The following is a 21,777-nucleotide window of genomic DNA, read 5'->3' as shown; positions in this document are numbered from 1 at the left end:
TCAAACAAATGTTGGGGAACTCCTTTGTCAATACTTCAATCGACTTTAGGGAGGCCCACACACTCATCACCGGCAGAAAAACCTCCTCCTGTCTTTATTATTCTTGAATGTTCATATAAACTATTGACAGTTGCTCTTGAACCAAAATATGAAAAGAAACTTATCTTTCCAGCTGACCAGTCTCTCGATCAATCTAACCACGGGCCTGGTTAGAACCTGGTTAGGGCCAGGGCCGTGGTTAGATTGATCGACAGACAGGTCAGCTGGAAAGATAAGTTTCTTTTCATATTTGGTTCAAGAGCAACTGTCAATAGTTTATATGAAGATTCAAGAATAATAAAGACAGGAGGAGGTTTTTCTGCCGGTGATGAATATGTGGGCCTCCCTAAAGTCGATTGAAGTATTGACAAAGGAGTTCCCCAACATTTGTTTGAGGCTTTTCCTCCTACAACAACTAAAAACAAATCACACACTAATTTTGCCATCAGCGCATGAGCCCCTACTGCCACCCATTATACAGGCAGTAAGGGCTCACGCGTTAAACACACGCTAATCTGTTAGCGTGCATCAATGTTGTGGTAACTGATTAGTGCAGAACAAGCCCACTCTCCATCCCCAGCGTGGGGGGGAGGTAGCGAGCACACTTCCCAAAATTACTGTAGGATGCCTCAGTGTGTCCCATGGTAAGCCATTTTTTTGCTGCAGTAAGTACGCGTTAGTGGATATCGCAGCTTTGTAAAAGGGCCCCTAAAAGGATTGTGGATGAGGAAAGTATATTTTGTAGCCAAGCTTTTTTTTTTTTTGGTCTAAGGAAAAGCAAAAAGAAAATTCTGCAGAAAACACATCCACTGCACAGATTCAGGCAGGAAGGTTTGAGAAAAGATTAAGAAGAGCATTTTGTTGCTAAAATACTGAAAATATAATACAATAATGCATTTCACGTGAATGCTAAGAAGCGAGGTGTGCTCACAGTCCTCCTGCCAAACCTAGCAGACTTTAACACTGCAGATGAGAGCGATCAGCTCCCATGTGCCTACATTCCTCACACTTCACCTGAGTGTGACTCATTAGACCAGGGTTTTCTGGATTCCCCCACTGAATATGCATGAGATCTATCTAGATATAATGGAGACAGCGCATGCAAATACAACTCGTGCATGTTCGCTAGGGAAATCCTGAAACCCCAACTGGGTTGTGGCCCTTGAGGACCGAAGTTGTCCACCTCTGCACTAGATTTTGAAAAATATGGAGCTCCTTATCCGTTCCTTTCAAACAGCAAAATGTATACTTACTAACTGATATAAACAATCTATATTTGATTCAGAGTGCAGTCTTCCCTTGCTTTGTTAATGCCACCTTGCATAGTTTTATGCAGATTGCTGTAGTTGACCGTGACATTGAGTAAAGTTTATAATTCCTAAATTCTGCATAGTAGAAAATCTGAACATCTGATCATATCTTGAAGTTCTCAATCAGTAACGGTACAGTGACAGTCTCCAAGGATATATGGCTGTTAAGTATAAGAAAACAATATTCTTTGGATTATAAAATGCAATGGAAAGTTGCCAGATGTTGTGTAGTGAACGAACAATTTATGGCGTTAGCTTTTCGAGTTAGGGGGAAAAAAAACACAGACTCCACTGCATGTTTTGAATTTTGCACAATAGAGGCCTTCGTGACTGTCAAAGTGTCATATTAAATATCACATCACAGACTCCAAACAATTCATGTGTTCAGCTTGCCTTAGCCAAAACAACAAACAAAAGAGATATAACAACTTCCTTCAAAGGTAGCAAAAGTATTTCTTTTCTTACCTTATTTTGATCTGTCCAGTACAAGAAAAATCCCTGTGGATCCATTCTGAGAAAAATGGGGGATACAGCAGTGGAATCCTATAAAAAAAAAAAATTAAAGTAAAAACAAAAAAACTCAACATTAATATCACACTCACACACCATATAAGATAGCCCCATTTCATTTATAGATATAAACATGGGGAAAATGTGGATTTATTTCATGATTTCTTTACCCCTTTTTCTTACATTAAGGGCCCTGTTTACTAAGGCGTGTTAGTGTTTGTAACGCGCCTACAATTAACGTGTGTGCTGTGTAGGCACCTATAGGGATATTGTAGGCGCAAACACGGCTAATGCGTGTACGTAGTTAATGCACGTTAAAAATGCTAATGTACCTATAACGTGGCTTAGTAAATAGGGCCCTTAAATAGTTATATTCTGCAATTACCTATCCATTTCACTACAGATTACATAATAAACTCTAAGTCATCCCTAGGAAACTCAAAACAATATATCAATTAAAATGTATCTAAAACATACTTCTTAAATAGATAGGTCATGGTAAACATTTCCTTCTCCAGGTTATTTCTATTATCCTCAGTGAAGGAAGCAATTCTTTCTATTTTTTGATTCTAACATTGAGGTTTTCCATCCAACTTTCATGAATCTTGCAGGCAGTAAAGGCAACAGCACCTCACAGCACAGCAAGAGAGGCAAAGTGGCCAAACATTGACAAGATTATTCCATGGCACCATTAGTTGCAGGAAGACCTCAAGGTGCTGAAAGCAAGACAAAGCGGCATTAAAAAAAAAATCAACACTCCAGGCACAGTGAAGGAAACAAAGCAGACCTGACAGATTCACAAAGACCTCAAGGCACTGAAAAGGGGGCAAAACAGCATCAGTGATATGAATAGCCCAAGGCACCAGGGGAGAGGCAACAAGAGCATCAATGCCACAAGGCATTAGCACGCACTAAAAACACTAGCACATCTTTGTAAAAGACCCCCTGTGAGAGGGAAAAGCAGTACCAAAAGAGTTGTAAGAACAGCCGAAGGCATCAAGAGCAGGGCAAAGTGGCACATCCAGTGGTATGAATAGTCAATGCACTATGGGGCCCTTTTTTCTAAAGGGTTGGTACATGGCAAAGGGCTTGCTGTGCACCAATCCAGAACTACCACCGGAGCCTGGCAGTAGATCCCACCCCCAGCACACACCATTTCCTGTGCTAACAGTAATTTTTCAGATTTTTATAGTTCTAGAACTTAATCAGTAGCACAGTATAGATTTTTCCTCCAGGAACTTGTCCAAACCTTTTCTAAACCCAGATACGCTAACCAGATGTAGTAACAGCAGTTAGCATATCTGGGTTTAAAAACATAGTAACATAGTAAATGACGGCAGATAAAGACCTGAACAGTCCATCCAGTCTGCCCAACAAGATAAACTCATTTTACATGGTATGTAATACTTTATATGTATAATCGAGTTTGATTTGTCCCTGCACAGACCGTAGAAGTCCGCCCTGCATCGGTTTTATTCTCCAAATACTAGTGTCGCCACCCAATGTCCACTAAGATTCCATAGATCCATTCCTTCTAAACAGGATTGCTTTGTGTTTATCCCATGCATGTTTGAATTCCATTACCGTTTTCATCTCCACCACCTCCCGCGGGAGGGCATTCCACGTATCCACCAACCTCTCCGTGAAAAAATACTTCCTGACCTTACTCCTGAGTCTGCCCCCCTGCAACCTCAATTCATGACCTCACGTTCTACCACCATCCCGTCTCTGGAAAAGGTTCGTATGCGGATTAATACCTTTCAAATATTTGAACGTCTGTATCATGTCACCCCTGTTTCTCCTTTCCTCCCAGGTATACATGTTCAGGTCTGCAAGCCTCACTTCGTATAGTTTGCAACGCAAATCCCATACCATTTTCGTAGTTTTTCTTTACACCGCTTCCAGTCTTTTTACATCTTTAGCCAGATACGGCCTCCAAAACTGAACACAATACTCCAAGTGGGGCCTCACCAACGACTTGTAGAGGGGCATCAACACCTCCTTTCTTCTGCTGATTATACCCCTCTCTATGCAGCCCAGAATCCTTCTAGCCACAGCCGTTGCCTTGTCACATTGTTTCTTCAGCTTTAGATCCTCAGACACCAACACCCCAAGGTCTCTCTCCTGAGTCGAGCTTGCTAATCTCTCCCCTCCTATTCGGTATCTCTCTTTTGGGCTTGAAATGACCAAGCAAGTGCTTTACTTGCCACCCAGCCATTTCCTGTAGGAAAGCAAGACTTCCCTTTTCCCAGCTGTGGTAAAAGGGGACCTCGGCGTGTGTGTAAAACATGCGCCAATGCCAGTGAAGACCCCCTTTTGCCACAGCTTGGTAAAAAGGGCTCTCAATCATAGGTTAACACATTAGCATACACTGGATGTTTTAAGGCACACTAATGAATCAAACTTATTTATTAAAAAAAATCTATACCCCATTTCATCTACAATTTGAGCTTACAACTTAACATTCACAATAAAATTAATAGACAAAACACAATACTCTTAAATAATAAAAATTACATGCTGAAGAAAAACATATAAATTAATCAAAAGCCTTTTGAAAAAGAAAGGCTTTTAGCTGCTTCCTAAAGGCAAGTATGGCTTCAGTCTGCTGCAAATATTGCGGAAGAGAATTCCACATCTTAGGAGCTGCTACCATGAAAATCGATTCACTTTGTTCTTCCAAACTCACTTGTCCAGAGGATGGAATTTCAAATGCACAGTAACAAATGCACCTTGGCACACCAGCATGTCATGGTATACTAGTTGAGAAATACTGCACTGAAGTAACCAGGGATTCTCTTACGACACACTCAGCCAGTCAGGTGTTCAGGAGGTCCACAATCAATATGCATGAGATAAATTTGCATGCAGTACCTCCATTGTATGCAAATCTGTCTCATGCATATTGATTGTGGACAGGGCTGGAACTAGGATCTCTAGTGCCCCCCTGCAGACTATCAGTTGGCACCCCCCCCCCCCCCCCGGCTCCTCCGAGTCCGAGCGCCGTCAAACAGCTGGGCAGGAGGAGGGAGGTACACTGACTCTGCAGTCTGTACATGCGGGCCGCCAATGCCAAAGCGAAGCGGAGCCCTCACACTGCACCGACCATCACAGACTATGCGACGCCGCGTGCCCGAGGGCATAGGAGCCGACTTTTCAAAATGATTGGGGGTGCTGATTTTTTTTTTTTTTTACAGGTGGTGCATTCCCCCTCTCCCCCTTCCCTCTCCCCTCTCCCTCTCCTCTGAGTTCCAGGCCCCCTCCCTCTCCTCTGAGTTCCAGGTCCCTCTCCTCCGAGTTCTAGGCCCCCCTCCCTCTCCTCTGAGTTCCAGGCCTCCTCCCTCCCTCCCTCTCCCTCCCTCCCACCCTCCTCCGTTCCAGACCCCCCTCACTCCCTCCGAGTTCCAGGCCCGGTGGCCCGCCCTCCCTCTGACTCGAGTTCCAGCCCGACCTCTACTCTCACTCCCACTCCTACAACAGTGCTTCGCCTGCCCCTCACCTTCCTGCATGCCACCCAGAATTTAAAAGTCATCTTACTGGGGTCCCGGCAGCAGCAGTGAAAGGTGAGCAGGCTCGGCGAGTCGGTGCTTCAGCAGGCTGCCTTCCCTTCTCTTTGCTCTCAGCTCTGCCTCTGGTCCCGCCCTTGCGGAAACAAGAAATGAGGGCAGGACCAGAGGCAGAGCTGAGAGCGAAGAGAAGGGAAGGCAGCCCGCTGAAGCACCGACTCGCCGAACCTGCTCACCTTTCACTGCTTCCGCCGGGACCCCAGTAAGATGACTTTTAAATTCTGGGTGGCATGCAGGAAGGCGAGGAGCAGGCAGACTCTGTTGAGGGAGATGGGAGAAGAGGTTGGGCAGCAGGCTGACTCCTGGCTGGGAGCTTCAGGCTTCCGGTTCCGGCCAGGAAAATTGCATGATGCGGCGCCCTTGAAGGCAGGCGCCCCCCCCCCCCCCCCCTGCGGTGCTTACCCCACTTATCAGGTTGGGCCGGCCCTGATTGTGGATCTCCTGAAAACCCGACTGGCTAGTTGTTTTCCAGAGGACAGGGTTGAGAACACCTACTCTAAACAAAGATGGTCTTGTATGATGAAAATACAATTTTCAAATAGGCCTATAAAAGTGGCAAAGCAAATGACAGGCAGTTCTCGCACTTTTCAGTTTGTGCTGAAGCCCAAGAACCTGATTTGAGAGGCAGGACATTAGATAAACATGTTAAGATACACTTGGAGGGGCTCAATGGGAGGTGAAGTATTTTTCTTGCTTTTGAATCGAGAGCTTTGCCTCATATGTTTGAAAAAGGTTTCAGGTAAATGACTGGTCATTTTGTTGGGTTATTTTTGTCACTTACTTTATAGAAGGGAATCTTAGTTGGAAAGAAGCTTTTTAAATGTTTTTGTCCAGCTTTAATAACAGAAATTTAAAAGATGAAGTTCATAATACCATTTGATGTCACAGCACTTCTAAGATCTTAGGTCCCTACCACCCCCTCACACCTTTCAGTCTTACCTTATAGACTGAATAATCAATTAGGTGGTTGGATTAGACAGCATTGCTTGGCATGTGTTGAAAAACTAAAATAAGGAAGTAATTTTGATCAATTTTAATTATTTGTGAAACAGAATACTTAAGTAAATGTCAGGATGTGCTTGATCTTGGAAGTGTAGGGCTATTTCTACGTAGGGAACCACACTAGATTGCACACCTCACAGATAAACAAACACATTTTATAGTCTGAAAGGATAACAAACTCCTCCACTGCTTGCTCACATGTTATTGCGCTCACAGGACCATACACAGGGAATTAGAGTGTGGAGGTGTTAGATTTCACATAAACATATCCTTGATGATTTTTATATGCAGGACAGCAGATGAAAAGAGAAAAATCTTTTTTTTTCAACATCTTAACAGCAGATGACTGTAAAATATTGCTAAACCTATCACCATTGTTACTTCATCTGCCTCTGTCCAGACAGATACCCTAATTCAGTGTAAAAGATGCCTGATGGTTGACTCCTTCAGAAAACAGATAGAGGAACCGAAAGAGAAGGTGGTGAGGCTGAGAACTATCTGTGACAATGAGGACTATATTAATGAAATGCTTCTTGAGATGTCTAAGATGGAAAATTCCAGCACAGAGGAAAACAGAGCCAGAGTGCATGATGATGGTTTGACACAGATCACCAAACTCAGTAGATCTACACCCTGACTCCACCTCATGTGAGTTGAACAACTAGCATGCAACTCTGGAAGCGAAAAGGAGAAAATATCTCAGGAGGAAGAGGAACTTGAAACCCCCAAAACTACAGGACTGGTATGCATTGTGTCTAGGAAGTGAAGGGTAAGTGTGATTGGTGACTTCATTTTGAGGAGTACAGAGGCATGACCACACATGATACCCATGGAAGTCTAACAGGTGCTAAAACCTGAGACATTATAGAGATTCCTGAGATTCACCAGGCCTACTGACCATTATCTGTTTCTGTTTATTCATACTGGTGCTAATAAGGTTAGGTATCATCCCCACCCCACACCTCAACACATAATAAGAGATATCATGGCTCTGGTAGAAAGGGTAAAGCAAATAAGTTTTCTTCTCGATCCATGGCAAAGAAGCCTGCACCCTGGAGATAATGGAGGACTCAACAGCAACAGTGGTGTTGATGACATTTCATCTTTTTGGACCATGGGATGATATTCCAAGATCTGCTATGCAGAGATTACATCCATATATCAAAGAAGGCATGAAGCATATTCCAGAACAGAATAACCAGTCTACTGAAGAAAGCTTTAAACTGGTCTCAGAGAGACTGTTGCTTAAGAATGAAAAGTTGGACGCCTCTAAGGTACAGAACTTTAGACCTATCTCCTCACTTCCATTTTTAGTAAACGTGATTGAAAAGGCTGTATTATATCAATTAGCTGAGTTTGTGAATGAACATCAAATTTTGGACCAATATCAATTTGGTTTTAGGAGTGAACATGATACAGAATCATTATTGCTTTCTATGACTGATCTTATTCGAGTTGGATTTGATAAGGGTGATTATTTTTTTCTAGTCTCGTTGGATATTTCAGCTGTATTTGATTCTATTAATCATTCAATTTTGTTTCAGCAGTTAAGAGGGATAGGGTTTGCAGGAGTAGTCGGGAAATGGTTCTCATCATTTTTAGAACGTCATTACTGTGTAGTGCAGGAAAAAGATAGATCTGAGATGATTGAGTTGGCTACTGGTGTTCCTCAAGGGTCTGCTTTATCTGTAATTTTGTTTAATGCTTTTCTTCTTTCATTAAAGGTTTGGGAATTCAGTACCATATTTATGTGGATGATATTCAATTTTTCTTTAAAACTGAGAATTCGGTGAAAGAATATCTAGGTGTTATGCCTATATTTGAAAACAATAAAGCAATGGATGAGAGCAAACCATCTTAGTCTGAATATTTCTCCAGTGATTTCAGCAAGTTTGCATTTACATCAGCCTTCTCAGTCCTTGTGATCAGCCGTTTTGCTGCACCCTTCTACAGCCAGAGGCACAGAATAGCACTACAGCCATGCTTGCTCCTAAGCACAAGGGCTTCAGAATCAGAGACATTTTACACCTCAGGTACTTAGGTTAGAAACACCCAAAGACACTAAGAGATGGACAAACCACTCAACAGCAATGAATAAAAAAGCAGCAAGTAGAGTGGCATGAACAGAGCTGGGAACTGAACCACAAAAGTGGCAGGGCAGCAGGAACAGACCAAGCAGCAGCAGTAAGAGTGGCAACTATGCAGAAGTGCACTAAGGGCAAGATATGTGGGCACTGGTTCAATGGAGGTGAAACCCCAAAGATTTGGCCATTAGTGTTCTCTATTGATAAGAAAGCCCCAAAGATATGAAATGTAGCTCTGCAATCACTCCTCCTGCCACTGACAAGTCAAGAAATTCTAGCAGAGAGAAAGGATAGTCCTAATGAAGCTCTGCTGCCTACCCAGAAAGATGTGAACTTACAATTGCATCCATCATTGAGAATATCTGTGTGCTAGACATTCTGGATGATGAGCAGGAAAGAAAATATTGGGCAACCTTGGTGAGTTCAGTCTTATGTGTTCACAATGCCAAGGAATCCATATCTGTAATCTCAATGGGTTCTGCAAGGTACCATGTCACTGAAGTTGTAGAGGTCTCTGCTGCCAACTGCTGAATTTATGACCTGCGTCAGGAGATCCCATCTTGCAGCGACCATGAATACTGACAGATAAGGAATGAGGAGGACTTGCTAGATCAAGGGTGCTACTAATGCTGAGAGCCCCACAAGGAGAAACCGTTCCTTTCTTCTCTTCATATCCACTACCTCTTTGCATTCACCTCTCACTCCTGCACATCTTCCACCAGCACCTCATTCCAGTTCATTAGAGCAATAGACTGGATGACGATACTAGAGGCCAACTGAATTTCGGTTTCAGTTATACTGCCAAAACTGTTTCAATATTCTTTTTCTACCTGGTTTTGGCCAAAAGGTTATTTTAATTTTTGGCCATGTTTTTGGTGTTGGCCAAAAATGACTATGTTTTTTCGATGGAAGACACAAATGTGTGCTTTGTCCCATTTGTCTATCTCCATCCTCCCTGAAAAGGAGTTGCCCCTCCTCCTGGACCCCCCAGGTACATCCCCCTCACCCATAGGCCTCCAAGGCCCTGTCTTACCATCTCTGGTAGTCTAGGATTGTAGTTGGAACAGGAGCAATCCCCGATTACTCCTGTCTATTAAATCTTTGCTCTCAAAATGGTTGCCATGACTGTGGCATCGCTCCTGCCCTGACTACACCACTGGATCACCTGGGATTATTAAGTAGTCCGAATGCAGTTATAATCTTGCACAATAGTATATATGGTAAATAGAGTGCTCCAAATAAATGCTTCTGATACAAAATTTTAGCAGGAATTTAAGTCTTTAAATTTGGGATGAGCAGCTCCTTAGGAATTAGTGTCTCTGTGGAGTTATGATATCAGTTGTCACTCCTAGTGTGGTGCAAAATCAGCCACTGTAAAACCATTGTGCCATTTATAGTTTCAGTTTTCATTTGCTACAGTCCATATGTGTGGAGGTTATTTTGCTTGGAAGTAAAATATGGTCTTTCATTATTTAAATTATTATATTCTGGCTTGGATACTGTGGATTTAGCAGAGAGGTACAAAGTTCTGACAGTCCCCAGCAGTCCTCACTGGTTCACATTCACACAACCAAACTTGAGTTTTTGGTATAGGTTTCGACTTCAGCTGAAACAAGGTGATGAAGTTTGGCCAAAAGCTTTCAGTTTTGGTAGCAGTTTCAGATTTGGCTGAAACTGAAACAACAGTTTTGATCAGCCTCTAGGTGGCATTCCCTTGTTCTCATAGGTCATATAGGTGGCATGCTGTGGAGGACTTGAAGCCCATCTGGATATCCTCACAGCCTTTTCCAGGGTGACTCCCAGGTCCACCCCAATCCATTCAGTGTACTTACCCATATTCTTTAATTATATACAGAAATTTTGGAATACCCATAAATACGCCCATAAACATGCACTTTTTAAGCTACGCGTGTTTATTTTGAACTGCACACTTTGCGAGTTAGGCACAGTTCTTTATAGAATATGCTTAGTGATTTCCATGCATAAATTGTAATTATTGCCAATTAGCGCTCGTTATTGCTTGTTAAGTGCTGTTAAAAATGCTGATTACCTTGTAACGCCAATTAAGTTACGCACGCACGTACCTCCACACAGAATCTAGGTGCCGTATATAGAATCCGGGGGATACAAATGCAATAAATAAATAAATAAATAGTACCCAGTTTTCTAGCATCATTTACTGAGTGTACCTCCAAATGTCATCTGCCATTTGGATGTCCCATGTCCCAGTCTTGTAACGTCCTCTTGCAATTTTTTTACAATCATCTTGTATTTTAACAACTTTGAATAACTTTGTCTCATCAGCAAATTTGATCACCTCAATTGTTAATCCTGTTTCCAGGTCATTTACAAATATTTTTTTTAAGCAGCAGCTTCAGCACAGATCCCTGGGGAGCTCCACTATTTGACCTTCTCCTTTGAAAATACTGATCACTTAACTCTACTCCATTTTCTTTTAACCAGTTCTTAATCCACATCAGGATACTGCCTCCTTTCCCTTAACTTTTTCATTTCCTGAGACATTGTTTAAATGCCTTCTGAAAATCCAGATAAACAATATCAACCAGTTCACCTTTATCCACATGTTTATTCACTCCTTCAAAGAAAGCAGCAGACTGCTAAATCAGGATTTCACTTGGCTAAATCCATCTTGGCTTTGTCCCATTAATCCATGCCTATGCATTTGTTCAGTAATTTTGTTCATCTCTACCATTTTGCTTGGCGCTATCAGGCTCACTGGTCTATAATTTCACAGGTCACCTCTGGAACCCTTTTAAAAAATTGGTGTAACATTAGCCACCCTCCAATCTTCTCTTACTACACTTGATTTTAAAGACAGATTATGAATTACTAATAGACTACAATTTTCATTTTTAGTTTTATCAGTGTTCTAGAATGTATACCATCTGGTGCTGGTGATTTGCTACTGTCAAATTGCCATATTACATCTTTCAAGTTAACAGAAATTTGTTTCAGTTCCTCTGACTCATTGCCATTAAATACTATGTCTGGAATGGGTATCTCCCTCACATCTTCCTCAGTGAAGACTAAAGCAAAGAATTCATCTACTTTCTCCACTATGACCTTGCCCCCCCCCCCCCCCCCCCCCACGAGTGCCTGTTCTACCCCTCAATTATCTAGTGGTTAACTGATTCTTATATTAGAGTCTAGCTTTGAATATACCTAAAAATGTTTTGTGTATGTGTGTGTGCTTTTGCCTCGGAAACACAATTTTTATTTTTTATACAAAGTCTCTCTTTGCCTTTTTTTAAAACTGTACAGCACTGTGTAACCCTAGTAGCGCTTTAGAAATGTTAAGTAGTAGTAGTAATCAGCTCTGTGCATTTGACTTGGCGTTCCTTGTGCTGTTTCCTACTATCTTCAGTTGGATCCTTCTTCCATTTTTGGAAGGATGCTCTTTTAGCTCTAATATTGTTTGTTTGTAAGCCACATTGAACTTCAGTCTATTTTGGGCTAATGTGGGCTATAAATGTCATGAATAAATAAAATAAATAAATAATATCCTCCTTCACCTCACTTTTTAATAATGCCAGCTATCATTTGGCCTTTCCATCTGCTTTTTTTAATACATTGAATATACTACTACTACTACTACTACTTAACATTTCTAAAGCGCTACTAGGGTTACGCAGCGCTGTACAATTTAACATAAAAGGACAGTCCCTGCTCAAAGAGCTTACAATCTGGGCTACCTTGGCCAGCTGTACCTGCATCCAGGCATCACACTAAGTGCACAAAATGAAGATCATGCATCTGCTAATAGTTATTCTGGAGGGATCTTTGTAATATGAAACTAACAATGACAGGAGCCACTTAAATTCCACATGTTCTACCACCTGCCCCTACAGGTGGTAGAACATGTGGAATTTAAGTAGCTGCTGTCGTTGTTAGCTTCATATTACAAATCATCCCAGGTGAATACAAATCTTACTATGCATCCAGTTTCTCCTTTTTGGGCAGCCAGCTTTGGAATGCTCTACCAAGATCCATCCGAACAATTAATGACTATATACCCTTCTGGAAAATGTTGAAGACACATCTCTTCAAGCCTCACAAATCTACATTTCTTTGATGGGGTGAACAAACATGGTTAACGGTGAGCCAGTTGATATTGTGTATGTGGATTTTCAGAAGGCATTTGATAAAGTACTTCATGAACTGATTCCTGATGCCGCAATGATCAGAAGCAAATGCGGGCACTAGAGGCCAATTGCACCATACCAGTGCCCTTGTTTGCTCCCGCCCAATGATCAGAGCTGACAAGCATGTGTAATAACGCATTCGCCAGCTCTGAATGCAGTGAGCATGCAAATTCATGCTAAACAGGGCATTGGTCTGTGCCTGAGCCGGTGGTGGGAGGCGGGTCTGGTGGTTGGGAGGCGGAGATAGTACTGGGCAGACTTATAAGGTCTGTGCCCTGAAGAGGACAGGGTACAAATCAAGGTAGGGTATACACAAAAAGTAGCACATATGAGTTTATCTTGTTGGGCAGACTGGATGGACCGTGCAGGTCTTTTTCTGCCGTCATTTACTATGTTACTATGTTCAAGCAAGCTTACCCTTACGACCCAACTTAATCTTATCAGCCCATCTACACAACTCCTGCTCTGACACTGACACTGACTCTGACACCGATTATACCTTTGACCTTGTCTCCCAATCTCCTTATACTCATCCCCCAGTCTTTCCTTCTCCATCTTTCCTATACCATACCCCTCCCAATCGCCTTTCCTTTTGCCATCCTATCTTTGTTTACCTTCCCATATCCAATTCATATATTCTTAAAACCTTACTATTATTATGTTTATTACAGTTTGTAATATTCTCCTTACAAGACTCTGTAATTCTATTTACTATGTAAGCCGCATTGAACCTGCTGTGTGTGGGAAAGTGCGGGGTACAAATGTAATAAATAAATTATTTTAGTGATGTCCCATGACACTACTGTCTATGCTACCTGCCTCTTGTCCCAGGACAATGATGTGGAACACCACCTCATCTACTCCCAAAGTGAACTGGCATGGATGATGTAAGGCTAGAGATACTGGTTTGCCTTGTTTCTTCACTCTCTGAAAATTCTCACAAGTAGCTGACTGAAAATGGTGGCTGTGACAGCTTCTGTTTTAATTCAGTTTGAGACTAGCTGGAATTGGCTGCTTGAAAACCTACTTGCAAATGATTGGTCCTCTTCCTTTCCCCATACCCCACTGGCTCCATACTTTGTTGAACAGTAAACATACAGGGGATAATTCTTAAATGAGTGTGACTGTTGAGCAGACTGGATAGACCGTTCAGGTCTTTGTCTGCCGTCACTTATTATGTTACTATTAATCCTCTCTGCTCCCGGGCTGATGCGCAGACCTCAGCTCTGACACAGGCAGGAGCATCAGATGTCACCTGACCTACTGGCACATGCATGTGGTGACCTCTCAGCACACAGTGCCAGTGAATCAGAGACAAGTCTTACATGTGCACACCAGAGTGTTCCAACTTCCTTCCTTACCTGCAGTGCTGCGGCTCGAACCCAGAGACAGGGAGAGAGAGCCGACCGGAAGGCTAAAAACCTTTTCTCTTCCCAAAGACTTCTTCATAACAATCCATTGACTTCTATCTCTTAGTATCATCCATTATCCGTTGCTATAATGTTTCTGGTCTCATGCATTACACCAGTGGTCTCTAATTGTTCTCATACCTCACACTAATGTTATCGGCTTTTGTCTCACCTAGAATGTAAACTGCACTGAACCCTGGAAAGATTAGAAGTATACAAGAATTGATTTGATTTGATTTGATTAAAAGGTCGCCTAAAGTTTGGTGCCTGAATACTGCATGCTAAGCAGGAATTCTATAATGCTAATTCTGTGTATAATTGTTTTTATAGAATATTAAGGTAAGTCTGCATTTATGCGCCTAACATTAGTCAAATGGCTGGTATAAATGCTTGCAACTTTAGACAGGCATGTAAATATAGGTATTCTATAACCCTACCATTCCCAACCCAGTCCTCGGGGCACACCTAGTCCCATCAGGATTTGAGGCTATCCACAATGAATGTGCATGAGATAGATTTGCATGCAATTAAGGCAGTGAATGCATACCTAACTCATGAATATTCATCGTGGATATCCTGAAAACAGGATGGGACTAGGTGTCCTCCGAGGACTGGGTTGGGAATGGCTGCAACAGAGGCGCAGCTAGGTGGGGCCACAGGGGCGTGGGCCCCCACAGATTTAGTCCTGCCCCCTCTACTTTCAACACCCCCCACTGCTGACCCACTGCCGACCCTCCCCCACCACTTTCGACCCGCCGCCACCGCCACAAGGCACCTTTGCTGGCGGGGGTCCCCAACCCCCGCCAGCCAAAGTCTTCTTCAGTGCCGGTCTCTGGTGTGTTCGCTGATCTGTGCTGTGAGTCCTGACGTCCAGCAGCACATCCTGCTCAGTTTCACTTAAAGGGATGTGCAGGACATCAGGACTCATGGAACAGATCAGCGAATGCGCCAGAGACCAGCGTTGAAGAAGACTAAGGCTGGTGGGGGTTGAGGACCCCGCCAGCAAAGGTACCTTGTGGTGGTGGGGTCGAAAGTGGCGGGGGAGGGTCGGCGGTGGCAGTGGGGGAGGGGTTGAAAGTGGCAGGGAGGGTCGGCGGCGGGGGGTGTTGGCGAGCTAAAATATGCCCCCACCTTGGGCTCTGGACCCCCCTCCCGCTGAGGTCTGGCTACGCCCCTGGGCTGCAATAGCCTGTGCATGCAACTGTCAGAAATGCCCCTGATCTGCCCGTGCTCTGCTAATTACTGCCAATTAATGCCAATTCACACCAATTATAGCAAATCATTGATCATTAATGCCAATTAGCAGCTCATTAAGATGTGTGTAACAGACCTTATTAAATATATTGCACATGCAACTTTGCACTCTAGTTGCAGAGCTGGGTGCATAACTTTATAGAATTAGGGGACAGTGTTGAATGACAAAAGGAAATGAAATAAAAATGAAGTAAAAGAAATATTTTGTGATGGCTTTATTTTATATCATTTGAAAATGAAATAAAAGCCTTTTTTTAATTTGATTTTCAAACAAATGCATATGCCTATAAGTTCTTTGTCCGACTCTAGGGCTCCCTAACTCCTTGGCCTGATTTTAGTAACTCTGTAAACCCTGAAGCCTGTAATCAATAAAGATTTTTAGTTTGCTTAGTTTCCTGTGTCATTTATGGGAATTTTTGTTCTGTTCCCCCACCCCCCATTTTGGGGGGGGGGCAATAATGTGCACTCTTTGGACCCCTTTTACAAAGGTGCACACAAAAAAATAGAATGCACTAAATACCAAGATGCCAGTTATACCCTGGATTCTATATAGTGCGCCTAGAGATCTGCGCAAAAATCGAGGCATATTCTATAACAACACACATAACTTAATTGGTTTGCAAAGCTAATTAGCATTGATAACAACACTTAACAAGCAATAATGAACACTAATCGGCAATAATTAGAATTTATACGCACAGCTCGCTAAGCGTATTCTGTAACAGTGTGCCTAACTTCTAATGCACGCAGGCAATAGTGCACACTCATCATGAAGAATGCACTCTTTCCCACACAAGAAAAAATATACAATTATGGGGTTGCCATGTTATTTTAAATGAATGCACACTCCTAGTAATCAATGAAATAAGTTATCAAAACAGAGCTAGCCATATAAAACTCTGTAATGGAACTATGAAAATAATAAAGCTATGTTCTTTTAATTCCCAATATCTGTTCTGTCAAGAAAATATCATTTAAAATTTGTAGTACCAAAACTGCATAATACAGACAGAAAATAGTGGTCCCAAACGCCTAGCCAGTCAGGTTTTGAATATGCACAAGATGGAATTGCATACAGTGGGGCTAATGCATGCAAATCACTCATGAATATTCATTACAGATATTCTGAAAACCTCACTAGCTGGGTGTGTCCGAAGACTGAGTTGAGAAACCCTGACCCCTAAGTGACCCTGTGTTATTTTAATTTGACGTGGATTGCTGTGTTTACCTGTACTTTTTCCCATTCATTTAAAATACTTCCTGTTGCAGAAAATCAGAGATCCCAGGCCTGAGTAGTCACATGCGTTCCACATATCAAATGTACAGGTTGGTAGTATCAGCCTTGTTAAAAGAAATCTCTGTATTTAACGCACTCTTCTGCTCTGGGAGCGATTCACATGAGCACATCCAAAAAAACAAACAAACATAGTTTTACTAAACAATTACAGTGAGCAAATGCTTGAGAGCTTAGTGGTTTCCAAGGTAACTCCAAATAAGGTCATATCTCACATATCGTTAGAAAGTACAATTCTAATTGGATTCAAATTAAAATCAAATGTACCCAAGACAATTATGTATATACAGAGTTACAAGTGAGGAATAAGTGCTATTGAATACCAGCTAGACTACATAATATTCTACTCTCTTGCAGAAATAAGGGTGCAAACATTTTTATTTGCAAATTGGTTCTGAGGCGATAACGATTGCATGTCTTAAAAACAAAAAGGCTTAAAACAAGCTCAGATGACACTTGCCGCAACACTCTCTGAAAATCATTCCATCTGTGACTCACAGTCTACCATGAAAACACCACCAACAAGCAAATGCCTTTGTTGTATCAGGGTAAGAATTATCTTGTCCACAAAATGAATGCTATAACGCCTTGGAAATCTGATTCAGGTACTATTAAAAAAATCTCCGACGTGGTTAAGGTTCCCTATCAGGTCCTGTAACATAATAGTTAACCCCCCAAATCTGATGCAATTTAATCTGCATTTTCACAGACTTGTTTTCTTTTTCTATTTATTGCAGCAGCTGTCATGAGCAGAACTGACACGTTTACTGCAACAGCTAACTCTGAAACATGAACCTCAGTTTTCATATTCTCAGAGAAAGCAACAGGCATCGTGAATCACCTATTCAGCAATAAGACCAACCGAGCAAAGAGCACTCGAAACTTTTTCCTCCAGACATCTAGCAATCGCTGTGTTTTACCTGCAGCATTTTTACAACAGCATTAAAAATATTAACCCCCAAATGCAGCACAGCATACGATGGAGCACAATATTTTTAATTTGGCTGTGTGTATCTGAAAATGTTCATCTTCCAACAGCTTATGCAAGCAAAGCTTGAAACAGAACTCTGCTTCTCCTGTTGTATGATCTGCACCTGTTGCCATGGTACAGAAAAATAGCGTATGAAAAATATTGCACAGCCAAATATACTCCTCCTTGCCTGCTATTCTCCAGCAACTTTAAACTAATCCTGTGTATTCCAACAGCACAGTTATTGTACTGCATTTCATGTATGCTTAATGGGAACTGACAAAAGGTATTGCTAATCAATAAAGGAAAGTCGATTTTATTAACATTATTAGTATTACAGTCACCCCGTGCAATGAAACGTCCAAACTCAGTTGGTGTGGTGATAAGGTCGATCTTCACAGAAGGCTGTGCCCCATCAGTCAGTTACTTCAGGCAAAGTTGTCAAAAGAGATAAGTATCCGGAATCAACTGTAACTGGGATTTTATCACTCTCAGTGTGAGCCTGTGTGTTCTTTCTTGTTAAAGTGATAAAATGATATTCCTGAGTAATTGTATCTAACTGGGTGGTTTTGGTGACATAACGCCTCGAGACAGTTCTTGATCTATTTTCACAAGATTGCCTTTTTCATGGATTCCTTCCGCACAGCAAAAAAAAAAAAAAAAAAAGGCCGCAATGCCCATCAAACCTTCTGTCTCTAAAAGAAGCCTGGCAGGAGCCACGAACAGGGGAAATGTACGTGACATGAAGTATTGAACTGTGTTTAATTTGGAATTATTGTGGTTGATTGGTCTTTATCAGTTGGCTACAGCCCAAAACCTGTAGAGCTCGTGTGGCTGCAGATGCACTGTTTTTTTTAAAAGCAGTTTTCTAAATTGCGGGCAGTGGGGTGGCAGCCATCATCTCAGATGGCGAAAAAGGCCTTCAAGGTTGTAAATGAAGTCGCAATAATGTCCCAGTGGTCTCCTTAAATACATTTGTTTTTACATTGCAAAAAAATGCAGCAGACACATGATAAAGTCTTTGACTTCTAGTATGGAGGAATGGAAGCCTGCGCCTGCCCCACGGCGACAGCTTAAACGTGCCTCAAGCCACTAAACGTATGTGGGCCAAGCTGCTGGAATCTGAGGATTCAAATATAATGGCAGGGAAGAATGAACCCCCAAATTAAACCTCCTGCAATTTAAACGGCAACTTTCACTGGAATGAATTAGGCGATTCGTGGTGAGTTTAATCCTTGAGGATGAATTCAGTTTTGTGGAATTGTGAAGAGATCAGACTGTAAAAATACTCCAGATATTTTGATGTGTGTACTGAAAGATGATCTTTGAAAGATAAGCTGTAGGTGGAGACAAAAGACAAACTACAGACACATAGCATGGGGTTTCTTAAAAAGTAGATTTATTTGTATTGTGGCGTCTATAAGCTGTCCATCAGCATGTCTTTACTTGATGTCATAGTGTTATTGTTACCCATGAAAAGAAGATTGAAATAGTAATTCCTGCAAGCCTGCATTCTTCACTATAGGTATTGTAACTCACTTGGGATCTACTTCATACCAACATTAAATAGACAGAAGTAGCTCAGTCAACCATCAGATAAAACTTACAGATGGAAAACAAAACACCTAACGGGGGTAGCAGAAACGCACTAGAAAAAAAAGTTAATGATATTTCCGCCACATAAATTGGACAAGTCTACACTAAGTCTGAAAATGAAAGTAGTTAAACACAGGTGAAAAACTTCAAGCCTATTACTTTTATCTACAATGTTAAATTATTGCGCACGTTATGTGCGTGTGGGGGCGGGGATGGATTAATATTAAACCATTGCTAATCTCACGTTAAATTGGATTCAATTCTGGTTAATATGTCAAGCAGAACCACATTATAGCAGGGTACATTTTCCCATCGTATTCTGGGCTCGCTGCAAAACTCTTGCAAGTACCTAACAGAAGCAGCTCATGTTTATAATTGGTTCCATTTAGTCTTTACAGATCCGAGATAAGTGAGCGTGGACGGTGATCTTTCGTCTGGACATTGTCCAAGTACACAGTGACAGCACGTGTAAATCGCTAGAACGGAGAAAAGACTCAACCTTGACGATTTCCTCTGGCTTTTGCAATGGGACACACGTAACCCTTCCCTGGGCACAAATACAGGAGCTTGCTTAATATTTGGGGTGCTCAGCGCCCACAGAGTTGGCCCTTATGCTGATACATTACAGGGCAGTGTTATTGTTTTTTCCACGGAAAATAATGGGGGGGGGGGGGGGGGGGGGATGGGAAGCGAGGGGTGTTTGATATGTTGAGAGAAAGTTTTATCCCGGAGCAAAAACTGGGGCAAACCTGCACTAATTCATCCTTTGTAGACTTCGGAGAGTAGCCAGTTTGTGTCAAGAGCTGAAAGCTAAGCCCTGGGTTGCGAGTGTGATGGACAAGCACTGCCTGCCTGAATCTCAGACAAGGACATTCAAGCTTTTGCAGACGGTTCAGCCTGACGAATGTTAAAGGCACGGGTTTCTCTCTCCACTCCTCAGGCAAAAACTTTAGGATTCCCTGGGAACTACACAAACCAGTCGCCCTAAACAGTGTAGCTGTCAAACTCAGGAGGGGGGAAAAAATCCCATTGTTCTTCCCGTCTCCAACCTGTAGCTTCCCGGCTTCCAACTACAGTCTGGACAGTTCAACATACGATTTATCATCCCTAATTAAATCTCATGCGTGAGAACATGCCGATTCAAGAAAAAAGACTTACTTTTAACTATTCCACGCCCCCTTCCCCCCTCTGTAAAGGAAATCATATTTTAAACCACAGCTCTCTGAATGCCCACGGCTCAGGTTTCTGAAAATGTAGTCTCCAACCAACGTACTTTAAGATAAGAATAAAAACCCAACAGCGCTTAATCAGACTTACTCCTTGGATGGATACACTATGGTAATTGTGCAAGCTTCTGAGAAATGTTACATTACCGCCAGCTCTTAATACCCCCACCAGGTTTTGCAACAACATCATTCCATACTTGACAGCAAACCATGATGGTAACAGAACGGCTGCTACTTCTTTCAATAGCCAGCATCTGCAGTTCATAACAAGCAGAACGATTTGGACCCACGTTTCGAATAGCGGCTTTAGTTAGCCTTTTTTTCTCTCTTCTACAAAGCACGGACATACTTACATCATCCCATTTAATGCACTTGGTGCCTTTCTTCAGATTGTCAGAGACGCAGACGGGTTTGAGCTGCAGCGCATGAACCCCTGGCTGTGCCCCAGCCATTTACACACATTTATGCTTCACAGTGGCGAGATCGAGAGCAAAGGGGGGGAAACCAAGCGATCTTTCCAAGTGCTTTCCCTTAAAACTGCAGCGGGATCCCACGCCGGGGTGGCCGATGCTCCCGTGTCCTCGCTGGCAGGCAGGGCGTAAAGCCAAACGGATGCGGTGGATCAGAGAAGGAGGAGAAAAAAAAAAAAAACAACCCAAACAAACCGCGGGGTGAGAAAAGCACGAAGAGGCGGAGGAAAGGCGAGCCGGGGCTGCGCCGATCTCTGCACGCCTCGTCCTTGTCCTCCTCCTCCCCCGTGCGGTCCACCTCCCACGGAAAGCGCTGCACATCGACAGCCACACAGTGTCACGCATACACACACACACACACACACACACACACACGCCGGCGCACCGGCTCCTTCAGTCCCTCCCTGAACGCCGAGCGCAGCTTTGTCCGCAGGGCGCAGCGACACCTACCGCTCCCGCGCAGGCACTGCACTTCTCCCCTGCTTTCCAAGTTTCGTCTTGTCTGGCGGATTTCACGGTACAGCAGAGAGTTACCACCACCGTCTTCTCTTCTTCCCAAAAACGGCTCCCGCTGTAAAGTTTCATGAAATAAGGTGACTACCCCCAAAAAATTCCCATTCTTTTTTTTAACTGATTTAATGATATTATGAAACCCACCCCAGTAAGTGCCCTGTCCCAGAGAATCGATAATACGTCAATATTATCACCAATATTATCAAAGTTAAGAGACGGTTTATTGGGAGTTTGTTGTTGCACAGTAAAACTGTTCTTTTCTATGACACTAGTTTTTTTGTTGTTGTATTTGTACCCCGTGCTTTCCCACTCATGGCAGGCTCAATGCAGCTTATATATATAGGTACTTATTTGTACCTGGGGCAACGGAG

General features: G+C 42.6%; 1 protein-coding gene across 3 annotated transcripts in view; it reads right to left on the bottom strand.

Annotated features, from left to right (window-relative positions):
• The window catches only part of PLCB1 (phospholipase C beta 1), a 1,287,346-nt gene extending 1,266,122 nt beyond the window's left edge, over positions 1-21,224 (bottom strand). For all 3 annotated transcript variants that reach the window (XR_003941444.1, XM_030196316.1, XM_030196317.1), the window contains exons 1-2: positions 20,777-21,224; positions 1,815-1,892 (exon numbers count right to left, since the gene is read on the bottom strand). Coding sequence is in view for 2 of the 3 variants with exons in the window: in XM_030196316.1 (XP_030052176.1) it covers positions 1,815-1,892; positions 20,777-20,875 (177 nt within the window). In the remaining variant the exon portion in view is untranslated. The remainder of the gene's footprint in view (positions 1-1,814; positions 1,893-20,776) is intronic.
• Positions 21,225-21,777: the final 553 nt, after the last annotated feature.

This window comes from Microcaecilia unicolor, chromosome 3 (genome assembly GCF_901765095.1).
Source record: "Microcaecilia unicolor chromosome 3, aMicUni1.1, whole genome shotgun sequence".
NCBI lineage: Eukaryota > Metazoa > Chordata > Amphibia > Gymnophiona > Siphonopidae > Microcaecilia > Microcaecilia unicolor.
Note: the sequence above shows the minus strand (reverse complement) of the source record. Positions and strands in the feature narration are given on the sequence as shown.